General features: G+C 41.0%; 1 protein-coding gene across 1 annotated transcript in view; it reads right to left on the reverse strand.

The window, feature by feature from the left end:
* The window catches only part of ARHGAP21 (Rho GTPase activating protein 21), a 129,738-nt gene extending 117,071 nt beyond the window's left edge, over nucleotides 1-12,667 (reverse strand). The window contains exon 1 of the mRNA XM_010859917.1: nucleotides 11,759-12,667. Within this exon, the coding sequence (XP_010858219.1) occupies nucleotides 11,759-11,839 (81 nt within the window). The 5' untranslated portion in view covers nucleotides 11,840-12,667. The remainder of the gene's footprint in view (nucleotides 1-11,758) is intronic.
* Nucleotides 12,668-13,221: the final 554 nt, after the last annotated feature.

Below are 13,221 nucleotides of genomic sequence, written 5' to 3' on the forward strand. Positions count from 1 at the left end.
TAGGACTCTCAATTCTCTGATATCAGAGAATTGCTTGGTGAGGAAAGCCCCACCATCACCACCCCCCAACACACACACATCCCCCTCTGAATCGGTGTCAGAATTTTACACAGACTTTTCCCATTTCATCTAAATTGTCAAATTCACTGGCATAAAGTTATTCAAATATTCCCTTTTTTATCTTTTTAATGTCTGTGGGCTCTGAATGGTGCCCCCCCTTTTAATCCTGACATGGACACTTTATGTTTTTCCTCTTCATTCATTTATCCTGCGAACTGATTTCTGACATTCAAAATCCTTTTCACGGGTTACCAAAAGATGCCCGTCTTATCTGCTGTCAATTCAAAGCCAACGAGAAAAGACGAACTCTTTGCTTGTCAAATCCATGCCAAACAAACACGTCACTGGAGTTTATAGAAATCAAGCATTTCTATAATAATCATTTTCTAAGCCATGTGTTTTGGGGTATCCTTATGCTTCCTGAATATATATATATTTTAGGCTTTATATATCTGCCTTTTTCCTAGAGATCCCACTTGATCCAAACATAATGTTTGAGTAACTTATTTGAAAGTAATAGTTAGATACAAAGATTATGGTGATCAACTGAAAAGACAGCCAAGAATGGCAGCAGTAGCCAAGGATTAAACATGGAAAAATGATTCTTCTTCCAAATTCCTCTCCTGAACTGAAGAGAATTTGCATTCCTCCTTGGTCCAGAGCAGATGCAGTTACAGCTGCCATAAACGATGAAGTTCTGTCAATCTCAGTCTCAGCTAGGGATTGCAGTTCTGCTCACACCACTCCAGGATTCTTGCCTGTGAAATCCCATGGACAGAGCAGTCTGGCGAGTTACAGTCCACGGGGTCACAAAAGAGTCGGACAGGTCTTAGGAACTAAACGACGACATATTTAACATTTGCTAAGGGGGAAGATTTTTTATATTAAGTAGGCTTCACACATGTTGCAATAATACCAACAATAATAAAGAGTGACTTAGTGTTAGTTGCTCAGTCGTTTCCAATTCTTTGTGATCCCATGGACCGACTGTGTAGCCTGTCAGCCTCCTCTGTCCATGGAATTCTCCAAGCAAGAATACTGGAGTAGGTTGCCATTCCCTTCTCCAGGGGATTCTTCTGACCCAGGGATCAAACTCAGGTCTCCCATCTTGCAGGCAGATTCCTTACCATCTGAGCCACCAAGGAAGTCCCTTAATAAAGAGGGTGGGAGGAAAACTGGAGAGGTAAGGAATATGTTTATGGCCTTGATGGTGGGAATTGTTTCATAGGTGTATAACTTACCCTCAAATTCACTGAGTGTATACATTAAATATATACAGCATTTTACATGTCGATTGTACCTCGTTAAAGGGGTTTTCTAAAAAAAGAAATGGAGACATCTAAAATATTCAGACTCTGAAGTGTTTGTACATCTAAAAATATTACAACTGCAGGATTTTTAAAGATGCTACTCCTGGACCTCTGGGTAAAGAGCTTTATCTCTAAGTCAACTAGAGAAGGTAAGATTTTCTATTCGCTCTTAGTGGCACTGTCTCTACTTAGAAAGCACAAAAGAAATCTATTCACCACCTTCTTCTAGATTCACACCCACTTTTTTAGGTCCCTTGGTAAACAGAACTTAAGACATGGGGTCCAAACTAAGCATCACTGCCCAGAGGAAAGCTTCACTTCTCCATACTTGTAAATGCCCTCAAGGGCATCAGTGTTCTCAAAGCTTCCCTTAATCCTTTGAATTCAAATCAGTCTCTCTTGAGAAGCCTATCAACCTTGATGATGCTCTCTGCATCTCTTCACTGGTCTCAGTCTGACTCTATGAGTAGCTTTTGCTCCTTGTGCAATATCACTTTCACTGACTTCAAGAAATCCTGCTTCTTTTGCAGAATTGGCAGCTGGACTCTTGTTATTAGTTCAGATTGTCTTTGTAGCACACTATCCAAAGAATCTCACAAATCAGTGACATCAAAAGACAAGATGGATTCAATGGACAGACAGAACAGCCGTTGGTATTAAATGAGAAGGGTGTGTAAAGAGAAATTATCTGCTTAATGATTAGTTTATTATGATTTATGTTGGAATGATTTCTTAAACCCTTCACAATGTATACTTTGGTAAAGAAAGACATTTTTTTCTTTCACTGTTAACTTTTCCTATTCTTGATGAAGAGTTAATATGAACAAATGATTATAAGATGCAAGTGAAATCATTTTAATGGTTATTTGCTTAAAGAAAATATGCCTTCCTGGAACTGACATGAAACAAATAATTTTTATAATAAGTCTAAAAAGTAACAACAACAGTTTTGATATAAGCAGAGCTCTATCACTTTAAAATATTAAACTTTTCATTAAAGTATAACAACAACAGAAAGTATAACATACATACAAAAAAGTACACCTATTACTGTCAAATTTTAAAGTGCTCTTTTGACATGTTTACTTTATTTGAAAAGAATATTATTTTGTTATACTAATGACATATAGAAATACATTTGATTATATAAAGAAAGTGATTATAATTTTAAGATTAAAATATTCACTGATTTACAATCATTTAAATTTTCTCCCCATATTTTTATTATTTTCTTTATGTTGATTTCAATTTGGTCACAACAATTCTGAAATCAGGCTGCCCTAAGAACCCAGACCTTGAATGTCATTTTGTTTTGTTCTTCTCAAACTCAGAAGATCACCACGGGACTTTTTAAAAAGCAAAGGTTTGGGGGTCTCATCCCCAAGGATTCTGATTCATTACCATAATGATGGGGACAAGAACCTGTAGTTTGAAAGGTGGTCCAAGGGATTCTAATGATCATCCAGATTTGTCTGATTTAAATTCCTACCAAAGCAGGAGTCCCCTCTGTAATCCTGTAAAACAGAAGGTCATCCCACCTCTGTGAGAAACACATTCAATTTCAGTTAACTTCTAATTTAACAAAAATTTTTCTTCTGAATTCTGGAAATTGGCCTGTCTGTCTAACTGATCCTAGTTCTACTCATCATAGCCACATAAAACAAATCTAATCTCTCTTGAATATCTTTGTACAGTGCTTAAGAGTTTCTTTTCCTCCATTTATAAAATTGATTGTGTGTGTATATATATATATATATATATTTCCCTTATAAGCAGAGGAGGGTTCTATAATGTAGTATTAAATGAAAAAATAAGTAAACTGAAAACAGTTTCCTAAAAACATCATAATAAAGATCTTATTTAACCTGGATGCCCAGAGTACTTCCTCTCCATCACATTTACTAAGTATTTAATGTTTGCAGAAATCAGTATGTAGAACCCAATGCAAATTCTTTTTTTCCAATGACTTTTCAAAATTTAATTTCAATGACTTTTTAAAATTTTATTTTATTGTTTTGGCCATGCCACACAACATGTGGGATCTTAGTTCCTCAACCAGGGATGAAACCCGAGCCCCCTGCCTTGGAAGCAGAGAGTCTTAACCACTAGACCACCAGGGAAGTCCCAACACAAATTCTTTTAAATATAGAATTTTTAGGAAAACACTGGGAATTAAAAACATCTAGATATCTCAAGGTTAAAAAAAAAAAAAAGACTATTAATCCCCAAGATCATTCTAGCTCCTAATATTTAAGGATACTCTCCATTCTGAATAAGGAAAAAAATCAAGCAGTTCTTAAGAATATTAGTCCTGTCAAGATCTATTAAAGATTAATGAGGTGAACCAATCAGTGTAAGTCAAGCGACTATGTCTTCATTAGGTTATAAAAAGGAAAACGAATTTGTGGGATTGTAAACAGACTACATACATATCACCACCACTCATAACTATGCCAGGTGTCTATTCAGAACAGAGATAAGCCACCAGGGGAAAAGGCAATAAGTAACCAAGTCTGAATGAAGAACACGCCCAGTATCAAACAAAAGGAAGGCTCAACAGTAGCTGGCCTAAGGAAAAAAGGAAATACGCTCTTTAACTCACTGTTTTTTGATTACAGTTTTTCTGATCCACCTAAAAACTTTCCCCAAAATAGATGAATATTTCAGAAATATCCAATTTGGGTTCTAAATCCATTCTCTTATTCACAAATCTACACAGTGCAATTCTTTCCATGTTAACAGATAACTAGAAAAAAGAGGACTTCTAAAAAGCAATTTCCATCACACTAAACTTCTTAAACCTATAGTACAGAAATCAACTCACCTTTGGATTATCTTAGAGATACAAAAGGCTATCTTCCAGATTTTTTTGTGAAATTAATTATCTGCATAACTCAATTTTTTTTTAAGAATATGACAACTTAAAGTAAAAAATTATTTTGGTGGAAGCAATCCAAAACTGAGCTTTTGAGTGAAGACGTCTTCCTGCTTCAAACCAACAGAATATATAGATGGCTCATAATATTTTTAAGGCATTTAATGCCTTATGGTCAATTAAAATTAAATAAATACTAGGACAATCTAAGTCCAATATCCTTTCATTTTACTAATGTAATCACATCAACCAGAGAGAAAAACAAGTGCCTACCATATGGTCTTTCTGTAACAGAAAATAGCTGCATTTGATAACAGCATCTGTGCATCTCCATTCAGCACGGCCCATACTTAAATCAGCATGTTGTTAAATATAATAAGATGATGGGTCCCTTCACAAAGGAAAGAACAAAAGAAATTCAGTATCACGCTTGTATCAGATTCTGTGACCTAAAGAAATGAGGAAAGGGTTAGAGATTCTGTAAGCAAGGCACAAGGTCTTCATAAAATGTTTCCTTTGGAAGGACTGAATGCTACAAAACACCAACAATGTGTAGAGAGATCTTCTTAGACCTGGGCACCCAGCTCGGAGCTAGACATGACAGCTAGAGAGGGGTCCCACTCTATACCTCCAATTCTAGCCTTCTGTTGCTCCCACACTTCTTAATTCCAACAGGCTATACTTTTCACCCTAACTTGCAGTGTAAAGCTTCTGCTATACAATGGTGTTCCATCATTTAGATTCATGTATATGAAGGAGCACACATTTCAAGTTAAGTAACAGTGTTATGTTATATTGTACTATCAGTAGCCTACAATGAATCTAGCTGACTTTAAAGAAGACATGTTTTCTTAAAAAATGTCTAAGTATTGTTTTGTGTAATGTGTATCCTTTTCAAAAAATGTCTAAGTATTATTTTAAGCAATGTAGCTTTGCTAGAAACCAGATTTTGACAAGACTGATAATATATTACCTATTTAAATCTGTAAATGCTATCTTTTTCATTGCAACTTTGGAATTAAAACAAAAAAGAGAAATTCCAAAAATAATACTATTCCAGTATACTCCCCACCCAGAATGAACAACTGTTAACATTTTGCCATCGTCAAAGTTGTGATCATTTTTAAAGTTGCAATGAAATGTTTATGACATCAAAAATATGAAAAGCATAAGGAGCATTCCTATACTGGCCAATTGTTTTAAAAAAGAAAACCTCAGACATACAGTTGGCCCATTGTATCTGAAGGTATTGCATCTGTGGATTCAATCAATGAACAAAGATATTCAGAAAAAAATTTTCCAGAAGGTTCTAAAAAGAAAACCTGAATGCGCTGCACACTGGCCACTATTTACATACCACTTACATTGTATGAGGTGCTATAAGTAATTGAGAGAGGATTTAAAGTATAAAGGAAGATGTTAAGGGCATATGCAAATACCACCCCATTTTATATAAGGAACCTGAGCATCCAAGGATTCTGGGGTCCACAGGGTAGGGGGTCCTAGAACCAATGCCCTGTGGATACACAGGGATGACTGTATTTCCTTTTTATAGTTTTGCCACCCATCTGATTCCCCACCCATTAGTCTGTTAATTACCAGTATCTTACCTTAGCACAAATTACTTCACACATTTATACTACACACTGCCTTGGTTACTGTTACTTGGTTACCAGCTTCCCAAAGAAGAAAGATGTGAGCAGCCATCCTAATGGAAATGGAGGTCTGAGCAAGACCCTACATCTCACACTACACCTTTTTGTATAATCTAAATTAAGAATTCACATACTGCACACCTACATGTAAACTCAAGAACATTTTGGAAATTTTCCTTAAGTCTTCATTCATTCATTTGAAAAAATATTTGAGGCCTACAATGTGCTAGATTCCTTTCCAGGCACAAGAAAATACCAAGTGAACCAAAAGAACTGTACTCTTAACACTTACATACATCATCTGTCCAGACCCATAAGCAAAATCAGAGGGACAAGCAGGTCAGATAGAGAGTAAGTGACAGGGAGGAAAAGTGAAGCGAGGAAGGAGGCAGGTGGTGTCATGGGGAGCAGGGAGGGGAGATTCTCCCTGAAGATGACTTCTGAGAAAATCTGGAGGAGACAAGGAAGCAGGCCCTGCAGACACCAGGGGACAATATTCCAAGGAGGCAGCACCCAGTGGGAAGGCTCTGGGGCACACCAAGATGGCAAGGGGGGGGTGAAGTGGGGAGCGTTCAGGAGGCAAGCTCAGGGAGGGCAGGGCAGGGTTGTCTGTCCAGGGCTCTCCAGGTGCTCTGAGAACCTTGCCTTTTCATCCTGAGAGAGATGAGAAGCCACTAGAAGAACCAGAACAAATGAGTGCCAGGACCTGACTTCTGAAAGGTCCATCAGATGACCGTGGGGACAGACCGCAGGCAGGCGAGGTGGGCTAGGCTGAGGGGCCGGCGGCGGTCAGATCTGCATGAGAGGCACCAGAGAGAAAAAGAGGGAACAAAGATTGCTCTGGAGCCACTGGGCTGGGAGGGTGGGGCTGCTATTGCTTAAGATGAGGAAGACTGTGGACGGAGTCAAAGAGCAGATGGGGAAGCTGGGCACGGGGAGGGGCTGGAGAGGAGGAGGAATTTGGTTTGGGATGTGGCTTCTTAGCCCGCGAGTGGGCAGGTCAGTTGGATGGGGGAACACAAATTCAAGGGCAAAGTCAAGGCCAAAGTCGGGGTGAACACACACACACAAAAATACCTGTATATATATGTATGTATATGAATGACCAGCTTATCCTTGATATTTAAAACTGTGAAACTGAGTCTGGAGAGAAGAAGAGAGGGTCAAATTGAGCCTTAAGGTATATGAAGACTTGACAGGTCAAGAGTCCAAGGAAACTTCCAGGACTGAGAAGGCGGGAACAGAGAGGCAGGAGGACTGTCAAGACAGTACAGTGTGCTGGGGTCTAAGATAACTGTTAATAAAAACTAAAGCCCTTTCCGCACATTCATTCATTATTTCAACACATTTACTGCGCACCTACTATGCACCACACACTAGAAACAAACATGGTCCCAGTTTTCATGGGACTTCAATCCAGGGGAATATATATAAATGAACTAGTAAGTGATCTTCCTGAGAAAGCTCAGGGTGTTGGAGGATAAGGCACTGGGGCCAACTAACCTGGTTTTGGAAGGTCAGGGAGGGCTTTCCTGAGGAAGTGATGTTGAAGAAAAGACCAGAATGAGAGTAAAACTCAGCCAGGGAAGGGTGGCAATGGAAGAGGGGAGAATGGAAGGAAACCTGGGAAAAAAACAGGATTTATAAGGACCTAAAAGGAAGACAGAGAGATTGTCATGCCCCTGGTTGTTGTACAGTCACTCAGTCATGTCCAACTCTTTGTGACCCTATGGACTGTAGCCCTCCAGATTCCTCTGTCCATGGGATTTCCCAAGCAAGAATACTGGGGTAGGCTGCTGTTTCCCCCTCCAGGGGATTTTCTCAACCCAGGGATCAAACCCACATCTCCTGCATTGGCAGGCAGGTTCTTTACCACTGAACCACCAGCCTTGGAGGGAACTGGAAATCATTCAGCACAGGAAGCACAGAGAGGTCACAGATGAGTAGAAGAAGGCAGGCCAGAAGTCCTTTAAGAATGTTCTCAGGAGTCTGAGCCTTCTTCCAAAGGCAGTGGGAAGCCAGAAAACTGTTTTAGGTCAGGGAATGCAATGATCTGCTTTCTATTTCAGGAGGAGTCCTCTGGCTACAGAGGCAGGTCAGAGCTGGAAGGGGGCAAGGCAGAGAGCCTGGGCCACTTGCTAGGAAGCCTGGTCGGTGATTCATCACCATCACCGAGATGCCGCTGACCTGAGCTCAGGGAGTGGCAGCAGGACCTGGAATGTAGACTCAACAAGACTTTGACAGGAGGGAGGAGGAGAGAGAGGGGTCAGAGTTGGTAGGCTGGGTTTTGGGTTGGATAGATAACCAGCAGGGCTAGTCCTTGAAAGAAGGAAGTCAGGGAGAGGGCAGGATATTGGTTAGAGTAGAATCTGTTGAATTTCAAAAGCATGCAGCCTATCTCCCAAAAAAGCTTTTGGGTAAATAGGCAATTGGCTATCTAGGTCTAGAGAGTAGCCATATAATCTGAGATAGAGTTGTAAACTAGGAATCACAGGCATGTAGATTAATGCCCTGGAAGAGTGTAAAATGAAACCCAGGGAGACAGAAAAGAAGAGTGGAAAGACCGGGCTCCAGTAAAAACCAACAGGCAAGAGGCAGCAGAGGAAGAAGCAGCCTAAAGAGAGAGAGAAAGAGAGATGGACAGAGGGAGAGCCTGAGAAGGAACGGGGAAGCCTGGGATAAAAGTAAAGTGTACAGTGTTTCAGAAAGAAGAGCAAAAGGGCAAATTTTTACATGAATGAGTTCCTGCCAAGAAAATGCCTTATTTTATTATTTAAATACTGTTCCAAAACCAACTAACAAACAGTTCTCATCAGCTTACAGTACCTTTTCGTCACAGAATCCTCTTAGTCTAGGTGAAGAAGCAAGACATAAAATGAACTAAGTTAATTTGCATGAGTAAATAAGATTGTTCTAATAATGGACAGTGAAAGTGCTACACATTTGGACAACCCCGCAGACTAGACATTAAAAATGAAGTAACTGTTAGAAATGGGGACACCAATATGACCTAGAGAGCTTTGCCTATAAAGAAAAGAAAGAGAAAAAAAAGTAAGTTGAGCCATAAAGAAGAAACGCTATGTGATATTTAAAAAAAAACAAAAGGTAATACCACAGAGGATTCAGGAGTCTATACAAAGTGATTTTGTGAGTAAAGTTATTCAAGGCTAGGTATCACAGATCAGCCTACACATATGTCTGCACAACACACACACACACCCTCCCCCCCCACCAAAGAAACCCTTATCTGGCTTAGAGTGAATGAATTTTGAAATACAGATCTTTAGATGTTCAAATACATCTCTCTTGACATCTATGCTATCCTTATTGTATTGGATGTTGGATATATTTTATTAAAGTGTCACAATTCTTTATTGGAAAAGGATTGTTTGTTATTTGTTTGTTCTTTACCTTTTCAATATACTCTTGGGGGGAGGGGGTGATGCCTACACTTATCCACATAGCAACACAATTAAATTCTAAACATTTAAGATAAACAAGAAACTTCTGTTTTTCAACAAAGCAACAGACCTTACTCATAGCAGGTAGAGTTAGTCAATTAGATAAGGCATAAGACAGGGACTCCTTTAATTCCCTATATTGATTTCTCCTGTGCTGGAAAGTTAATTTTTGGCTAATACCATTAATATTAAGATATATACTCTCATTTCTTGGTTAAGTAAAAACACACACAAATTTATTATTCAAATATACGTGCCTATTGTTTTTTTCTTTGTTAGTTTTTTAGCTAGTGATTTTTAAAATTTTAAAAAGAATAGCAGTACTGCTCCAGAATGTAATTCTTCTAACAAAATTAAGCACAAAAATTAAGTGTGGTATTCGAAAACCTAAATATCTATCAGCCCAAAGTTGATACCCAAAGTATTTCAATGGCAACTCTCTTTTTATTAAATATTCACAAAATTTAATATGCACGGGAGTATAAGAGACAACTAAACAGACAATAATTATACAAATTCCCCCCCATCCTGAGATTTTAAAATGTTTTCTGACAACACAGAGCCCCTTTATATCTGCTTCCATATAGAATCTAAACAAACTATCTGCCTATTGTTTAAAAAGCCAAACAACACCTGAGTGTAATATCAAACTACTGTATACAGTCTCTAAATGAGCAAAATACAGACAATACAGTATTTCCTTGGCTTTCAAACTAGAAATACTATGGTTACATCAGCAGTAAGGTCTAAATGAAAACAAATTTCACCACCCTTAAAAGATATATAACTGTCATTGTTAATAAAACCCAAGTTTGCAACTGGAAACTGCCTTCTAGCCAAGGACAAGATGTGTCTATTACAAATTCTTGGTTTCTGGGACATCCTTTAAATGACAAAAAAAAAATCAAATAACATTAGTTCTTGCAAATATAATGCAAAATAGCATGCTAATTAAAGTCTTCAGGAATCAATGACAAATAAGGCTTCAGGACCACAGTACCTATCATTATGGAGCAACAATACACATTAAGCAATCACTAGGCCTTCCAAAAGGCGTTATTATGGTTCACCATGATCAGAGGATTGTGGTGTTATACTTAATCACATTTTTACCTGGAAGCAGGTGTTTGCAGGTGTCGAAAAGTAAAACACTGTTTCTAACTGTAAACCTATACTGTAGTCCTAATTAACTGTATAGTAATGGCACACTGATCTAGCTCACTGTGATTTCTGTATAAACTTTCTAATCCAGTACGAGGTTAGCTGCATGAAGCAAGCTCCTCTGCTGCTTTACCAGCAAAAATGTAACTTGAGTCATTTTTATCAAAATGCCAAACTCACACACTTAGAATTAGACCCAGTTTCAATGACCAGGAAGTTAAAATGTAACACAAGGCACAAAATAAACCATGAGAGTGATGTCTCACTGGGAGATGTAATTATTATCTAAAGTAATTGTCAACCTTTCCAGAAAAACATAGGCATCTCAAAAGCAAAGCCTAAAGGAACCTAATTACAGAAACCATCAATAACAAAGTAAACACAAAGAAGCCATTATAGAAAAAAAAAACCAAAAATAAGGAGGAAAAAAGACAAGAGAGGCAAGAGAGCATAGGGGTGCCATCAGTACACGGCTTTTCTATTTCTGTCCTGCCTGCTCAAAAAATTTCAGGAAGCCTGGTGTAAAATCTTCTGGGCCCTTCGGAAGACGCTGGTATGAAGGCAGTACGAGCCACCTGACGGCTCAGGCTGACACTCACAGGACTTCTACGCAGTGAAAGGAAGGGCATAAACGGAACAGGGAAGGCAGGAGATTTTTAAGGCAGTTGGAATGACAGTTCTATTAAGCCGTTTTCCAAAGCTGTGCCTAAACCGTCCAAGGGAAAAGACTTGTTTTTCTACCCAAAGCAGAGATTCACAGCAACAGCAAGCAGGCAGGACCGGCATCAGTGTCAGAGAGAGAAAGTGGTCAAGGAGCAACAAGGATTCCAGCTGCCCTCTCTCAATCTCCAGCGGGAACCCTGGATACAGACATGAAATATACAAAGCCAACCCCTGTCCAGCCCTACATCAAAACTACCAGAGGGTGGGGAGTGGAGGAAAACAAGCTGGTGGTATTCCTAGTTACCTAAAAATGGAGAATTCTGTGGTCTGAGATGATCAAAATAGGGACACTTCAAAGTAAGGAAAATGCCCTTGCAAAAGAAACAAAACCGGGCAAGGTTTCACCTCCCTACGAGTCAGGCTGGGACGCTCCCACCATTCAGCCCAAAGCCCCAAAAGCCGATCGATCTTCTTAGACCCCCAAGGCAGCTGACCCTCGCCCCCCACTGGCAGGACAGACACCTCAAAGACACAAGCCACACAGCTGGGCAGGGATGTCAGCTCTGCGCTTACCTCACAGGTGGGGGACCCGCAGGCCTTGAGCTTGGTGTCACCATCTCCCTCAGGCAGACCAGTCCGACGTGTGGCCATCATTTCATTTCAAATTACAAAGAAGGGACCAACCCTTGGGAGTCCACATTGGGAGGGAAATGCCACCATGCACCAAGAAGGTAAGAATTCCACACCAGGTTCCGAGAGGGTGCAGGGTTGCTGAGACAAATGAAGGTTTCAATGAAGCGCCGCCTTTCAAATGCCCTGATGATGATTTCTTCCGACTTCAACGGCCTTCACCGTCTTCGTCCATTTCTCCAGACGTAAAAAACAAAGACCAGTCTCCTGGGCAGCTAGTGAGGCCAACTGCAGAAAGCGGTCCCCTTCGTTCCTAGCGCTCCTCCCAAGCCCGAGAGCAATGCTAGCGCGTCGTGAAGGCTCTCCCAAAGAGATCTTTCCTAAAGAGGGAAAAGTTAAAGGACATGAACTTTCTCCAGACGCTGACCTTGGCCTTGCCCACGCGTCTACTCCAAGCTCGCCCTTCCAACACTTGGAAAGATAATTCGGTCCATGATGATGAATCAAAAGATCAAATAATCTTCCCATACAAAATAAGAAAGAAAGGGAGGGGAAATCTTTAAATCAAGGGGGAAATAAGAAACATCAGAACGGCACGATGGTTACCTCAAACACGCTCGGACTTTGTGCAGCCGTCAAGAAAAAAAACATTCCCCTTTGAAGTGCATTTAAATTCATGTATTTTCTGGGCAAATGAGAGGGAGCTTATGTTCTTCTGCATCACCCGGATAAGAAGACTTTACAGAAGTTTTGTCCCCACGAGGCTAAAATGGGAGAATACTTTTTCAAAAACACGCCTTGCTCCCCGCCACCTCCCCAGCTCCCTAAAATAAAAACAAAAAATCAGGCTCGGATGCTGCCAGCGGCTCTGCCGGCGTTTCCAGGCGGCCTGGAGGACTTGGGGCGCCCGCCCTCCGCCCTCCGCCCCGACCGGCCGGTGTCCCCGAGGAGGCGGCTGTTTTCCTTGGCCCGCGGCGGGGCTGGGCGGGGACGGCGCGGGGCCGGGCGGGGAGGTGTGCGCAGCGGCGGGAGGGAGTCCCTCTCCGGGGCATTATTCCGGAGCCACAGAAATGAAGCCGCAGCCCCAGCAACTTTTATTTAGTTGCCGCGCCCCAAACTACGCCTCGACACGATCGTCCCGTTTCCCCGGGGCAGCCTAGGGGAAAAAAAAAAATTTTTTTTTTTTGGTAAAAAGAAAACCACCACCCACCTACCACTATTTCCTCCGCCCCTTCCAGAGGCGGATCGGGGAGCGCGATCTCCCGGGAAGGGCGGCCCAAATATGTACTTTCAAAAACGAGTGGGGAGACCCGAGGGAAAAGCCAAAAACGAGGGAGCTCACCCTCCGCGCCCCGCCTGGCCCGGCTTCCAAGGGGCGGCGGCGAGCGGCGGGGACGCGGGCCGGG

Source organism: Bison bison, unplaced genomic scaffold (genome assembly GCF_000754665.1).
Source record: "Bison bison bison isolate TAMUID 2011002044 unplaced genomic scaffold, Bison_UMD1.0 scf7180017864461, whole genome shotgun sequence".
Classification (NCBI taxonomy): Eukaryota; Metazoa; Chordata; class Mammalia; order Artiodactyla; family Bovidae; genus Bison; species Bison bison.